Below are 15783 nucleotides of genomic sequence, written 5' to 3' on the forward strand. Positions count from 1 at the left end.
CGCTTTTTTTGCTTTATTTTGTTTGGGCGTATTTTTTCATTTGTCCTTCGGTGTATTTTTGCATGCACTGCTTAAACTCTTTTACCACCTCTTGGCAGTGGCGCCAATCCCCTGTTTCGGCAATACACTCTTGTACTTTGTAATGCAATTCAATGCAACCAGTTTTCTTAAGCATCAACTCTACGGGATCTTCAGTTTCCAGGGCAGCAGCAGCAGAGACAGACGACATTATTTGCTTAAATAAATTACAACTAATATAAAATTAGTTTTACTTAACCAATATCATTTGAATGATATAAGTTTTCATTAAATGTTAAAGCCAAATTAAATGCTACTGCAATCAGCTGTCTTTCGATTTTCTTTAAATTCATTCGTCCCATTCGCACCATGTGTTTTTCAACAGCTGTGCTTACAGAAAAGTCTAAAAAATTGGGAACAATAGAAATTTAATCACACTGTAGCAGAGAATGTAAATGAACAAGAAGGCAGAGAACTTAAAAGATTTAAATTTACATTCTCTACAGAGAGTCGCTAATTGGTAGTGATGTGTGCTCATATGATATGAAGCGATGTGATTGTGTTGATGTGATCTGAAATTTTCTTTCTTGGCTGCATATATAAGAAAATGCCTACCCATGGTGCAGAGGGTCGCTACTTGATAGTGATGTGTGATCACATGATATGAAGCGATGTGATTGTGTTAATGTGACCTGAAAATCTTGTTTTTGTCTGTCGGGCATACTCGTATATAAGAAAGTGCCTGCCCACGTTGCTAAGCGCCACCAATTGGTAGTGTTTTGTGATCATATGATATGAAGCGATGTAATTGTGTTGATGTGATCAGAAATTTTCTTTCTTGGCTGCATATATAAGAAAATGCCTACCCATGGCGCAGAGGGTCGCTAATTGGCAGTGATGTGTGATCATATGATATGAAGCGATGTGATTGTGTTGATGTGATCAGAAATTTTCTTTCTTGGCTGCATATATAAGAAAATGCCTACCCATGGTGCAGAGGGTCGCTACTTGATAGTAATGTGTGATCACATGATATGAAGCGATGTCATTGTGTTAATGTGACCTGAAAATCTTGTTTTTGTCTGTCGGGCATACTGCCGCTAAGGGCCACCAATTGGTAATGTTGTGTGATCATATGATATGAAGCGATATGGATATGTTGATGTGACCTCAAATTTTCGATCTTAGCTACCGGGCATATATAAGAAAGTGCCTGTCCACGTTGCTAAGGGCCACCAATTGTTGGTGTTGTGTGATCATATGATATGAAGCGATGTGATTGTGTTGATGTCATCTGAAATTTTCTTTCTTGGCTGCATATATAAGAATGTTAGTAAACGGACTGCTTTGAAGCCACAAAGTGGTCATTAATAAGGTATAAATGAGCCAAGGATTGTAATGTAATGCAGTATTTGACAAGAAGAACTTCTTCACACGCGTCTTCTCACTACTTTCCCTGTATTGTAATTCCCTTGTCCATGTTGTATACTGACAACCTCGTTCAACCCACGACTAAATATCATCTATTGAATCAATAGAACAGAACCAACATTTTATTTTATTTTATTTTTTCTTTTTATTATATATTTTTGAATTTAGTAAAAAAAAATACTTCACATAATAATGTACATATGTATGTATGTATGGAGAGAGTTTCGAACTCTTTTTAAAAAACTTAATCTAACGCATAATTAAAAGGCTGTAAAAAATCATGTCAATGCAGCAAAGCTTAGCTTTTGGAAATAAAATTTAAATATGAAATGAGAAGAGCTTTTAGCCACTAATAGTGGTAAATAATTTTTATGTTTTTGTTTAGCACAAAATCTCAATATCGTTATTAAAATAATTTCTAAATTTCAAACATTAACTACAGTGAAATTATAAAATTTCTTTTCCTACGTAGCCAGAGAACGTAAATGAACGAGAAGGTGCATTTTCATATCATATGTGCATGTAAAGAAATATGAAAGAGTAATATTTGTAAATTTGTCTAAAAACCACATAAATATTAGGTTAAGTAAAAAGTTCGTTCAGTTTTTTTTTTGATATTTCAAAAGATGATAACTTTGTGTACATTTGTCCGTTTTAAGTCAAATATGCGCCGTTTTGTTCGTAAACTTGTTGCCAACTTCATTATACCCCTCTCGTAGAAGGCTGCGTCCCTATTGGAAAAAAAACTCGGAGAGCCAATTTTCACAGGCCTCTCTTGAGGCCAACTTCTCATCAATCGGCGAGCGTTCGTTTATTTTTTCGGTACATCTCGGAATTGCTACCAACAACACAATGTGGTGACGCTTTGTCGTCGCGTCAGTCCTTCGACAGATTGACTCTTTGACATGAAAGCAAAAAACGTGAGCTTCGGTCATTGGTTGACCGTGTACATATCTACATTTGTACATATGTATGTATGTGGCTTTAGACAAATTTACTAATATGTTTCTTTCATATTTCTTTACATGTACACATGATATGAAAATGCCGACGGCAAAACACAATTTTGTACTTTTTTGACTCCATAATGGTGTCAAGTACATGAATTATTTTAAGAGATACATTAAAATACTTTATTAGTAATAATTTAAAAGTATTTTGAAATATTTCTCATAATAAAGTATAAATAAATTAACATAAAATAATTTAAAAATTATTAAATAATAATTCAATAAAAGGGAATATATTTCAAGTGGCATATAAATATTCCCAGTTTGGCAAACATATTATTTTCTCTTCAATATTCACCTTTGGGAGTGTTAATACGTGTATAGATTCACCGCTGTTATAAAAGCGAAAAATGTTATTTGTTTCTACTGCGTGTGCGGGGAACTCCCCGATCAAAATTATACAAATGTTCGCTGTCGAACCTGCACCACCTCGTTCTTTCAAGGTCTCTGGTTTAACTACAGTACACTTGGTGTATTATATATATAAATACTATAGAAGAGTTTAAATGCAAATGCGTAACTGTGTAACAGAACATTTTATACTCGCAATTTGCAAATTAAGAAATCGCACAGATTGAACAATATATAATGTATAAAGACAGGCGGATGTTTGAAAACCCGTATATGATGTTAGGTATATAAGGACTAGGAGTAGTATTGCCCTGTTTTCATTCATTTAAGGCAAAAGTATGCACTGTTATTAGAGATTTTTTTCGGAATTTCATTAAGATTTCTTACATATTGACCAATAGTTGCGGTATAAAATCAACTGGAAGTTTTTATGTTAGGTGTATGGCAGCTAAGAGAAGTATTGACGCGATTTTACCCATTTTTGGCGCAAGCGCATGTTGTCATCACAAAAAATATGCTCGCCAAAGTTCAAAACTATATTTCACTTGTCAGCAAGTTTGGTTGATTTAGCCAAAAATTGTTAGCACACATGTGTTCGCCACGCTACTGTGATCTGCTGTTCCAAATTACAGTGTTGTATGTAAATTTATTGTTGTTTATTGTTGCGAGAGTATACAAATATTTTAAGTGGAGCGTTTCGCTAAAATTTGAAGCGCATGCTTGGCAGCCGCTTTCTTTGCCAGTTTGCCATTTTGACCAAAGCCATTTACCTCCATACTGCGATCCAGGCATGTGAATTGACATTTTACCATGTATACGTCCTCGTCAAAGATCGGATCGGCGAATTTCGGATTAGCGTATTTATGCTCAACCAATTGGCGTACAGCATCCAGCGGTATGTTTTGTGTGAATTGATTGATTTCCTGTTCTAGCAAACCGTAAATTACATGCCAAGTTGTACGCAAGTCGCGACTGTCAATATAGACAGCAGCGATTAATGCTTCCAAAATGTCACCTAGCGCTTTGGGCACTTCCACATTGGTCGCCATATTAAAAGCGTTGCCCTTTTTTTTATTTGTAGGCACTGAAGTCTCGTCCATCAATATTTGTACATCGTCAGTGACGATGTAGTTGTGTTTTTCTTGATATTTGGCAAAATTTTTAATTTTTTCAACCAACTCGCTATTTTCAGCTAATAAAAACAAATGGAAGCGATGACGTACACACACACCACCAAGTGTTATATTATTGACCAATGCCGAACGTAAGTCTGTAAGCATGCCAGGCGTCATATGTTGATAGCGTTCGAATATAAAGCACGAAATCAGAAAGTCTAGTATAGCATCTCCAATGAATTCAAGTTCTTGGTAACAGCCAGTTATGCGATTCGTCGGATATGAAGGATGAGTTAATGCCTAAAAGTAATAGAAGTTTAGAATTTTTAAGCCAGCTTACCATATAATTTGCAGGGACGAATAGAAGTGACATTACTTAAACACTTCAGCTCGTTATTAATGCTAAACATTTTAATATGTATGTACGTATAACGTTATTTCATTATCTCTCGATTTTATACTTTCAGATAAAACAAGAAAAAACGTTAACTTCGGCTGCAGCGAAGCTATAGTATCCTACACAAAAAAATGTTTCCATACAAGCACTTGATTTTGAGCGTTCAGTTTGTATGGCAGCTATATGCTATAATGATCCGATTCAAATAATTTGTTCGAAGATTATAGCGTTGCCTTAAACAATAATACATGCCGAATTTCATGAAGATATCTCGTCGCATAAAAAAGTTTTTCATAGAAGAACTTGATTTTGAGCGTTCAGTTTGTATGGCAGCTATATACTATAATGATCCGATTCAAATAATTTGTTCGAAGATTATAGCGTTGCCTTAAACAATAATACATGCCGAATTTCATGAAGATATCTCGTCGCATAAAAAAGTTGTTCATAGAAGAACTTGATTTTGAGCGTTCAGTTTGTATGGCAGCTATATGCTATAATGATCCGATTCAAATAATTTGTTCGAAGATTATAGCGTTGCCTTAAACAATAATACATGCCGAATTTCATGAAGATATCTCGTCGCATAAAAAAGTTTTTCATAGAAGAACTTGATTTTGAGCGTTCAGTTTGTATGGCAGCTATATGCTATAATGATCCGATTCAAATAATTTGTTCGAAGATTATAGCGTTGCCTTAAAAAATAATACATGCCGAATTTCATGAAGATATCTCGTCGCATAAAAAAGCTTTTCATACAAGAACTTGATTTTGAGCGTTCAGTTTGTATGGCAGCTATATGCTATAATGATCCGGTTCAAATAATTTGTTCGAAGATTATAGCGTTGCCTTAAACAATAATACATGCCGAATTTCATGAAGATATTTCGTCGCATAAAAAAGTTTTTCATACAAAGACTTGATTTTAATCGATAAGGTTGTATCATCTAGTCTTGTCTAGTGTCGCTTCTTAGGGAGTAAAGGACGTATGCAAAATTGCAGATCGATATCTCAAAAACTGAGAAACAAACTAGTTGTGAATATACAGACGAATACGGCTAAATATTATATATATATAATAGGTTATCCGACGTTTCCTACTGGGTGATAGAACAAAGAAATTACTACGTGATATTGGATACTTTACCTGCAAAAGAAATGCGCGATCGCGAAATTTGTAACCCAAATTCTCCTCCAATTTTTGATAATTTATAAGAAAACTGTCGACTTCCTTAGATGAAATGCTGGTTTGCAGCAGAGCGCTGGTGAAATTTAGATCCATCAAACGTGAGAAAGATTTACCTGGCTCTGGTTTGCATATGTCAAAGAATTCCAACATACGGAAAGTATTATAAATGCCATAATTTTTCACACAAACACCCAGTATAGCTTCCAATGTATCGGCCACGACTTTATCGCGCAATGCCTCTTTATATATAAACAAATTTAGTTCATTGTCTAAACGGCGCTCTTCTGCTGCTGGTCCATCGTCAATGCTATGCCTTTGGCTACCGCTAGCAATTTGGCTTAGACGCTCGCTTGTACAACTGCCATTGATAATTTCATCTTCATTCAATTCAATTGAATAGAGATCGCTCGGTGTTAAAGTCTTCTGTAATTGCTCGTTCGTGTTAATAAGTGCTAATAGATTGCTCGGTAAGCCGACTAGCGGTGGCAACCATTCGTGTGGCGGCTTAAATAGGTAGCCACTAATTCTTTCCGGTATATCGGTGCCGAGCATGCAATAGATAAGATTGCGATTCGATACAATTTTACCTTTGACTTCCGTTAAAAATCCCTCATGCCATTTTGGAAATTTATGCACCAAATAGAGAGAGACGGAAAACTTTAAAAATGAATCGCCCAAAAATTCAAAACGCTCCATATCGAAAACATCATTTGCGCCGGCTGTTGTTAGCGCTGCCAAAAAGTCTGCCTGTTCGGCAGATTGTAAGTTTTCACCGCTTAACGTCAGTTCCAATATATTTAAGTGGCGCTTATCAGACAAGGGAGCATCACACAATTTCAAGCGGCCGATATTCGTAGCGCTATCTAATGGTTCGAGCGTTTGCTTTTTTGGCATATCCAACTGGGACTCGGACCACTCCTCATCGTTCAAGGTCAAAGTGTCCAATATTGAACCGTTTATAAATTTATAGAAATAATCCAATTCAACCGGAAACATTGATTGTTGCTTGCGTGATATATCTTCGGGTTCTAGGTAGTCCTTCCACGACACATCATTTAAATTGGTCATCGTAAAGACGGTCTCTTTGGCATGAGTGGGCAGGGCAGGTAGTACTTTTTTCGGCTCCTAGTTAATTAATAAGACAAGTTTTATTATTACTCTAAAATATTTTTTAACATATTTTTTTTGTTAAGCGAAATAATTAAAAATAAAAGTATGTAATATGTTATTAGATTTTCGTTTTCACACCGTTATAGTATAAATTTATTTACACACACCTGCGGCTCTTCCATAGCATTGCCATCCATATCAATAGCGCGCGATAACGATTCGTCGATCATTAATTTCTTCGGCTGATATGACGCGTTACATGCTATACCCAGAAATTTATTAACACGGCGTCGCAAATCTTCGGCATGCAGCATAAAGTGAATGCGATGCAAAATGCTCGGTAATAATAATGCTTTGAGCCACATATCGCCGGGAAACATGAAGTTGTGACAAAGCTCCGGTATAAGACGTATAATGGAACTATTGTGATGCGATTTTGCTGATTTTCCGACAGCATTGACAAAAAAGTTTCTTCTAGAAGTTAGTGCGCATACTTCCAACATAAATTGCTCCTTTTGCACCACACAATCCACTTCATTCTTATATTTGGCATCGATAAAATCAATGTAACTGGAAAATTGATTGTTATCGAAAGCGCTTTGCGGCGTTAGTTCGGTTAGCACTTTGGTTACAACAAATCTTTGATTATCTCGCCCCGAATACCACTTATTAATCACCTTGCCTATATAATCCTCGGGTTTATGAATTTTTTTTTGCCTTTCGCTGACACTGTATCTACGTTGTGGCAAGAGGCGTTGAAAGTTTTGCACCAATTCCCAATCGATTTTACCGTTATTGAGTGGTACTATAAAATATGCGTTCTCTTGATTGCGCCGATCCAACACTAGAAAACTTTTCCAGCACTCCAATATATCACGGAAGATCATCAAATGGAATTTGGCTAATTGTTTTAGTTGTTGTTCACTAGTTATTGTTAATGTGAGCGGTTGTTCGGCAATTTTTACAGATAGTTTACCCTGATTCATGAAGAGTGGCATTTCAGCGAGCGCTGGCATTCGTTTACGTGTCAAAATTGCATAGTTACAATTAGTATTTAATAGTGTTGCTATATGCTCTGTATAACTGTCGGCTTTAAATTGCGGATATGCACGTATCTCGTATGCATAGCAAATTTCGTTGATCTGTGGTACAGCATTGTAGAGTTCGTCTGGATATTTGTGATTGTAGAGACGGCGTTGTTGTTTTCCCGCAGTTTTGGCAGTGACTGTAGTTGAATATATTAAATATTGTATAATATTAAGGTTAGGTTATACTGGCAGCGGCATAGGTGGTGTACTAGCGTCTCTCTGATGCCTGCTGCTCTACACTTTGTGCATGTAACGTCGTTACTTATGCCCATACGGCGCGCATATGATGCTAGTAGGTTATGACCTGTCAAGAGTTCAACAAACGTCGTGCAGTCCTTTCGAGACCGTGTGAGTAAAAAGCATGCGAGTTTTTTTATGGGGCTCTTGCACATGATGTGATATTAAGTGCAAATAAGAAAAAAACGGTTACTTTGGCTACAATGAAGCTATAATAGACTTCACCAATGCATTTTTTCTAGCATAAAAGGGCTTAAAAGAACTTTAGCTCGATTTTCATCAAGTCAGTTTGCAAGCCAACAATATGCTACAGTGATCTGATCTGAACAAAATGTTCGGAGATTGTAGCCTTGCCTTAAGCAATTATCTGTGCCAAATTTCGTGAAGATATCTTGTTAAGTAAAAAAGTTTTTCATACAAGAACTTGACTTTGAGCGTTCAGTTCGTATGGCACATATATGCTATAGTGATCCGATCCGAACAAAATGTTCGGAGATTGTAGCCTTGCCTTAAGCAATTATCTGTGCCAAATTTCGTGAAGATATATTGTTAAATAAAAAAGTTTTCAATACATGAACTTGATTTTGAGCGTTCAGTTTGTATGGCAGCTATATGCTATACTGTTCCGATAACGGCGGTTCTGAGAAATAAGCAGCTTCTTAGGGAGAAAAGAACGTGTGCAAAATTGTATAACGTTATTCTCAAAAACTGAGGGACTTGTTAGTGTATATATAATTATTTAAATTTAGTAATTTAAATCTAGTAATTTAATCGGTCTAAGTAGCGTATCAACCACCCCAAAATACAAATAAGTTACACATTTTTATACAATCATGCATTTCACTTACCATTGTCATTGAATTTTTTCCAATGGCTAAAGAGTTCTTCCGACACTTTGGCAACACACTCCGTTTTTGTCACCGGCAATAAACGCTCATTAAGTTCGCCTTGCTCGTACAATATTTTGCATGCTTGAAAAGCTGCTGAGATTTGTGCCTGTTTGGTTGTAGGAAATTCCTCGCTCTATAAACAATATGGCAGATATAAAAAAAAAAATTAAATACAAAAAAAAAAAATATTTAAATAACTATTTTAAAAACGATATGAACAAACAGCAAATAAAAATAATAGCTTTAAGTTTGCTTATTCATATGTACATATGCTTTTCCTACGCACCATTATTGTGTATTTTATTGAAGATTGTAACGGCATATGCAGTGTTACACTTATCTTATTGCCCGTTGATGTTTGTTTCGTAAACCACGGCGTTGATAAGCCAAATGCATCACTAGGTAGTAGAGCACAGTAACGATATAATAGCGATAGCGCATTCGAAGCCAATAAATAGGCACCGCTTTGCGTTCTAAATGGTGTAATCAGATCTTCAAATTGTTCAGCAATATTTTGTTCTTTTGGTTCATCTCGATCCAAAATGCGGCCAATCAAGAAATTCTGTATGATTTTATGCGCTTCTTGATAGCTTTTGATTTTTTGTACCACAGCTGCTTCCTCCATTTTTTGTGTGAATATAGCATATAAGGCGTCACTAGAACGCGCTCGCCCTTTTGTCTGCACGTATGAATTAAAAGTCTTTAATGGATCATAAGCGAAAACATAATTGCAGGCCTGTACATCAATACCCTCTTCAAGTACATTCGAACAGACGAGTAAATTGCAATCGCCATTGCGAAAGCTTTCGATAGCCTGTAAATATAGATTGAACTTGTCAGTTTTTTATTTTTAATTTTTTTTATTTTTTTATTTTTTTTTTTACTTTTCACACATAATGTACATATGTATGAATGCATAGCAGAAGCCGAGGCAAAGTTTAAACACACACTTTAAAACATATACGTAAATATTTCAATAATATACATATATAATATTCAACAATAAACACGATATTGTGGTATCAGCAGAATTTCTTGTGCATATACTTTGCACATACTCCATATGTACATATGTATGTACGTATATATACATGTGTGTATCTACAATGTACATAATTATAAATTTACCTTATTGTTCCACTTTTGATAAAGAAGACTTTCTATGCTTGCTACAACCGCATTTCGTCCTACCATAAATTGTGGACGTAAAGATTTACTCAGTATTGGCTCCAAATTAATATAATGTTGCAGTACAAAGTATACGCACTTGGCTGTGTACCGACGCTCAACGAATATCAAACAATGTATGTCAGCTGGATTTTTATTTGAAAATAGTTCTTTTGTTAAAAGCAGTAGTGTACGCATTTTTGGTGTTGAATAGTTGAATATAATATCTATGGTGTTGTATGCGTCATCTGGATCAGTAGTTTCTTCTTTCATTTCATTGATAATCATATGACGTATTTTTTCGCATATACTGATTACATAACGGTAAAGGTTACGCAAAGCCATTGTTTCGGCTGCACGTTTTTTAAGTTCGAATTCTATTATTGGTGACATTATAGCTATAGCCGCTGCATATAAGCCGAATTCATTCATTTGGTATAAGAAATCACTTAGGAGATTTGTTATAAAAACCTTTTTATTCGGCTGTCGTAGACTACCCAAATGTTTGGATTGCTTTACTTTAATTGCGCCTAAATCCCATTGATTGACCATGGTAATACATTCAGTGATAATCTGTTTGATCGTTTCAATTAAATTAAATATATGCGTTTGCATTGTATATGCTACGAGTTTTTCTGTGGGTTTCGTTGAATATCTGTTGTAAAATGTTTCATAAATTAACATTTGTAATAAGAATTGGATATTGATTGTTTCTATATGCTACTTACGTCATTACGTTCTGATATTCTTCTATGGTACTGACTGTGACGATTTTACCGTGGAAAATGGCTTCTAAATTTTCCAGCTCTTCACGTATTTTGTTCAGTTTGTTACCCTTTAATAAGACGCCTGTCAAACCAATCACCCGCGGTAATTGTGATTTGTTAGTGGCCATTCTATAATGTCTCATAAACTCATGCATGGGATGATTATTTCTTGCATGGTGACATTCGTCAATTATAACAACACTTAAGTCAGTAATTTTAATAAAATTCTGTGAGAGCATATCAACGAAAATTTGCGCTGTGCCAACAAGAACCTAAAAAATTTGGCAATGCTGTTATTATTTCAATCTTAACAAGAAAAAATGTTAACTTCGGTTACACCGAAGCTAGAATTGATCGTTCAGTTTGTATGGCAGCTATATGCTAAAGTGATGAGATCTTAAAATATTGTTCGAAGATGTAGCGCTGCTTTGAACAATATTTTGTGTCAAATTACGTGAAGATATCTTGTCAAATAAAAAGGTTATCCATACAAAGACTTGGTTTTAATCGTTCAGCTTATATGACAGCTATATGTTATTTTGGTTCGATTTGAAATTTTTGTTGCGGATTGTAGCGTTGCCTTAAGCATATTTTGACAAATAAAAAAGTTTTCCGTATTATGAACCTGATCTATATTTCAAAAACTGAGCGACTAGTTCTTACATATATACAAACAAACAGACAGATGAACAGACGAACGGACGCTTATCATTTAGCTTCCTTTTGGGTGTTACAAACTTCATGTCAAACTTAATATACCGTGTTCAGTGTATAAATATAAAATATTTATGATTGGTCAGCTAACATACTTGATTGATTTTGATTTCATCATTCCACCTCCTCGGAGACCAGTTATCTACGTCACGCTCTCCTACATAGAAACCGACACTTAAGTTAGTGCATCGTTTCAACTCAATAGCTTGTTGACGTGCTAATTCAACGGTATTGCACATAAATATCGCCCTTTTGCCACCATTTTCTATTGTTCTAAATGAGTATTCAGGGAATAGACATATACGATCATACATATTTTTATAAAATATATGTATATTGCATTTAACTCACTCTTGCATTTTATGTGAAAAACGTTTGAGAGCCATTATAGCAATGTACGTTTTGCCTGCGCCAGTAGGAAGATATATTATAGCATTCCGTTGCATGACATAATTTAGGAGTTCCATTTGATATCGCCTGGGCTCCATTACATCCTTATCGCTAATCTGCTAAAGCAAATTAGTGATAATTACTTCAAAAATGTACATATATTTGTTTCCCAACCGGTAAAATACTTACATTCGTATTGACACTAGCCATTACTATTTTTATATTTAGGATTATTTATTTTAATTTAATTTAAAATATTTTCCGCAAACCAACATATAATCGGCACTACTGCTGCAAATATTATGAAATTGCTTTAATGATACAACAAAAAATGCACCGAAGTTCAGTAACTGGATCGACTTACGTGGCTTTCACGAACAGGGAGGACGAACTTGTGTTTGTATGTTGATCAAATTTATTGCTTCAATGTAAATATGCATATAATTTGAACGAATTTGGTGATTTCCCTATTTATAGTACAATAATTCAATGGAAGAAAATCAAATGCTTTGACAATGGGTAGAAAAATTTATATTACCAGACTTTCATTTTTCTAAAAAAAAAAAACTTTCAAAATGAACAGCTGATCTAAAGATTTATTTAAAACGTTCAAGTTGTTGTTGTTGTTGCTCAAGTTCTTTATTATCTATTAATTAAATATAAATATGGATGCTGAGTTAAAATGGAAAATAATATATTATTAGTTTTCAATACTCGTTTAAAACCATTAATTCAACGCAGAATAATTGTTAGATAATAATATTATGTGCGCTTATTACAAATGAAATATTTCAGTAAGTAAAATTTCAATAAAACCATGTATTTAATAATGTCGTTCGTCTCTAATATTATTTTGCATAACTTTTATATGCCATATTTCAAAATTTTTATAATATACTATTGAATGCACCTCTGAGTGTATAGACTCATATCGTTGATTGTCGAATGCAGTCATCTGAAATCATTTATTTACGATATCGCGAGAATAAGGTAAGAGACAAAAACAATCAACTAAATTTATGTTTTTGTAGGGAAATAAATTACAAAAGGTAAAATAAATCAACGAAATTGTAATTAAAACATATAATTTCAGTGGAGCAAAATTGTATAATACCAAAATATTTTGACACTAACTTACAGACAAAAAATAAATACAAATTCTTTAGACGTGTGCAACGTTTTGGTAAACAGCAGTTCGAAAAATCAACAAATTGTGCAGAAGAGTGGAGTATAAGAGGGCGTGTTCCCCGTACAACTTTTTCCGCTATGGTTGGAATTATTGACGATACTTGTTTGCACTATCCCATTGGCACGCGTATTAAAGTTGGCGAAAATTATGGAACAGTTAGATATGTCGGTGAAGTATGTAAAATATTTATATAATTTTTATTCAGTGACACTAAAATAGATTTTCTTACAGGTAACAGGCTACAATGGCTCATGGTTGGGAGTAGAATGGGATGATTCTCAACGTGGCAAACATAATGGCTGTGTAAATGGCAGGCATTACTTCCATACACAGTACCCAAGTGCTGGTAGCTTTGTGCGTCCAGGTAAAATTGGTCCCTTCGAATCACTTGAAGAGGCAGCTAGAGAACGATATTTAGATTACTCAGCCGAAAATAGCGTAGATTTGTCGTTGATACGCGAAGCTCAAGAAAAAATGCAAGCTAGTTTCTTTGAAGTAGTGGGCATGGATAAGATAGCGCGTAAGCAAAGTAAATTTGAACAACTGTCGGAAGTGAGTGTTGATAATTGCCCAATCAATGAAGCGGGTTACTTGAAGGATTTTCAAGTACTCACCACATTAAATATTAGTTCGACACTTATTTGGAATTGGAAAATTGTCGCTGATATTTGCAAACAAGTGCCGACTTTGATGGATTTGAATTTAAGGTATGTTGTCAGTAAATTTCCTCCTAACTAAAACTTGAAAAACCCTCTAAGAAAATTTAGCTATTATTTTCGACAATATTTTGTAGTATTATATATAAATTCTATGTAACAGCTGTAATCGCCTCGTATTGCCGACGGATTCACTAATTAAGGAACTAGAACCTGCATTCAGGAATTTGAAATGCATTAATCTACGTAATTGCGGTTATAATGATTGGGCTAAAGTGATACAGACTGCTAAATTGTGGCCGCAAATAGAAGTTTTGGCTCTCCAAGAGAATCCGTTAACCGAACTAGCTGAGATTAATAGCAACGAAGTCTTCAAAGCCCTAAGGTATGTAATAAGGATTATAGCTATAAGTTAAATAAAGAAAAAATATATTTATGGCATGGTTTATGGTTGCTAAACAATCCTATTTCTCTAATTAATTGTGTAATTTCCAATTAAAATATCATTACTATAGAGAACTGGATTTACATCGTACAAAAATTATGGATTTTGACCAAGTATGCAAATTAGGAAATATCAGAACACTGAAAACATTAAATCTTATGGAAAATGGCATTGAAGAAATTAAGCTACCTGACTGTGAACCGAATGCAAAACTTCATATATTTGAAGCTTTAGAACAACTCAATTTACTCTATAATCCCATATGGAATGAAGCAGAAACGTTTAATGAGTTAGATAAGTTGCCTAGCTTGAAACGTCTTAATAAAACACCTCACTTAAAATCTGATTTTGATGAGATGTTTTCTAAAGCTGTCGGCATGATAATGAATCTAGAAATGCTTAATAAGATTGAAGTAACCGGTGAAGCGCGCCGTGATGCCAGCTACGATATTTGGAAGCGCTATGCTACGGAATGGTTGCAAGCAGCTGACAAACCGGAGCTTTTACATGATTTCTATAAAAAACACCGGTCATATGCGGGTATAATACAAAGTTAGTAGTATACATATATCTTTGATTTCTGTTATCCACATTCAATAGTATTTCATATTAATATTAAACGTAAATATTTATAGAATATGGTTCACCGGCAGAGTTTGTGGTACGTCCTAATGTTAAGCAATCCAATTTAATTAAAATTCGTGTACTCAACCAACAAACCGGAGCAATTTGGGAGAAACGTATACCGCGCATGATAACAGTACAAACCTTGCAGGGTCTAGTGGCGAAACATTTTCAAACGGTAATGAACGTTAATGGCAGTTTACCGCAGCTTACCTATATTGATGCTAAATATCCAGAACTAATGGTGCCGATGGACAATAGCGCCAAAACGTTAGATTTCTACAGTGTTCAGGATGGAGACACGGTTATTGTGAAATAATAATGTAATTTAAATAACTTGCATATTAATCTAATTATTAAAATTTATACTTTGTTATTTTTTTTTTAACATAATTGAAGTGCAAAATTATTTTATATAATTATATTATTAACAACTTTATGAAACTGAATCAATTTCCCTTTTTTATATATATTATTTTTATTTGATACTTATAAATTATTTGGCCTTTATAAAGCATAACTGTTTGCTACAAAATAATCTTGTTTCAATGCAGCAATAATTAAAAAAATATATTATTTGACAGGTAAATTAAATTTCGTATAATTTCTTTAACCGTAGGTACATAGTATGTATCAGCTATGATTACGACGGGAAAAACGCAGTTTAACAAATATAAAAAAATCAATCTTTTTGGCGAATTTCTATCCGGTTTGGCTACGTTAATTGTAGCTTGAGTCATTTTTTTAAGTTTGAATTATTCATATGCGTAAAGTGCGACTTCCGTTTGCTTTGAAAATTCGTATTGGAGAGTTTTTGTTGCAAGCAATTAAATTTTGACATTATTTTGGTGATCTTGTCATACAAATGTAGGCATTACCCATTACGTGCAAAGCGTTTATATTTATAAAAAATATTACAAAAATTGATGAAAATAAGTTGTTGTGTATTATAATATTAAATTTCTAAAATTTCACTGCTATCACAGCAAAACGAC

At 34.3% G+C, this 15783-nt stretch overlaps 3 protein-coding genes across 6 annotated transcripts; 1 reads left to right on the forward strand and 2 right to left on the reverse strand.

The window, feature by feature from the left end:
- Nucleotides 1-13: 13 nt before the first annotated feature.
- Nucleotides 14-366, reverse strand: LOC106624781 (cytochrome c oxidase assembly factor 4 homolog, mitochondrial). The gene has a single exon (XM_036376777.2). It carries the CDS (start codon nt 227-229, stop codon nt 14-16), a length of 216 nt encoding a protein of 71 aa, XP_036232670.2. The 5' UTR covers nt 230-366.
- Nucleotides 367-2792: 2426 nt separating this feature from the next.
- Dcr-2 (Endoribonuclease Dcr-2) lies at nt 2793-12395 on the reverse strand. 4 transcript variants are annotated; one of them, XM_070109316.1, is made up of 11 exons: nt 12239-12395; nt 12064-12165; nt 11836-11990; nt 11580-11757; nt 10732-11042; nt 9965-10658; nt 9123-9650; nt 8795-8969; nt 6789-7846; nt 5470-6636; nt 2793-4225 (listed from the first exon to the last, which is right to left on the reverse strand). In XM_070109316.1, the coding sequence occupies exons 2-11, from the start codon at nt 12082-12084 to the stop codon at nt 3494-3496; spliced, it is 5019 nt and encodes a 1672-aa protein (XP_069965417.1). In that variant the 5' UTR covers nt 12085-12165; nt 12239-12395; the 3' UTR covers nt 2793-3493. The 4 variants fall into 4 exon arrangements, with proteins under 4 accessions (XP_069965417.1, XP_069965414.1, XP_069965418.1 ...); XM_070109313.1 differs by having other exon boundaries at nt 11836-11993; XM_070109317.1 differs by having other exon boundaries at nt 12064-12162; nt 12239-12391.
- Nucleotides 12396-12777: 382 nt separating this feature from the next.
- Tbce (Tubulin-binding cofactor E) lies at nt 12778-15237 on the forward strand. Its single transcript, XM_014244553.3, has 6 exons — nt 12778-12864; nt 13015-13236; nt 13295-13770; nt 13883-14104; nt 14235-14716; nt 14800-15237. Exons 1-6 carry the CDS (start codon nt 12820-12822, stop codon nt 15105-15107), a joined length of 1755 nt encoding a protein of 584 aa, XP_014100028.3. The 5' UTR covers nt 12778-12819; the 3' UTR covers nt 15108-15237.
- Nucleotides 15238-15783: the final 546 nt, after the last annotated feature.

Source organism: Bactrocera oleae, chromosome 4, assembly GCF_042242935.1.
Source record: "Bactrocera oleae isolate idBacOlea1 chromosome 4, idBacOlea1, whole genome shotgun sequence".
NCBI lineage: Eukaryota > Metazoa > Arthropoda > Insecta > Diptera > Tephritidae > Bactrocera > Bactrocera oleae.

Bases quoted from the DNA above. Each gene is read 5' to 3' on its own strand.
- LOC106624781 (XM_036376777.2), bottom strand. From the start codon at position 229: ATGTCGTCTGTCTCTGCTGCTGCTGCCCTGGAAACTGAAGATCCCGTA.
- Dcr-2 (XM_070109313.1), bottom strand. From the start codon at position 12,084: ATGGCTAGTGTCAATACGAAT. The intron at 11,043-11,579 runs GTATGTTAGCTG...CAAATTTTTTAG, and splicing joins ATGAAATCAAAATCAATCAA to GTTCTTGTTGGCACAGCGCA. The intron at 8,970-9,122 runs GTGCGTAGGAAA...TATTGTTTATAG, and splicing joins CAATAAAATACACAATAATG to AGCGAGGAATTTCCTACAAC.
- Tbce (XM_014244553.3), top strand. From the start codon at position 12,820: ATGCAGTCATCTGAAATCATTTATTTACGATATCGCGAGAATAAG. The intron at 12,865-13,014 runs GTAAGAGACAAA...ACTAACTTACAG, and splicing joins TACGATATCGCGAGAATAAG to ACAAAAAATAAATACAAATT. The intron at 14,717-14,799 runs GTTAGTAGTATA...AAATATTTATAG, and splicing joins ATATGCGGGTATAATACAAA to AATATGGTTCACCGGCAGAG.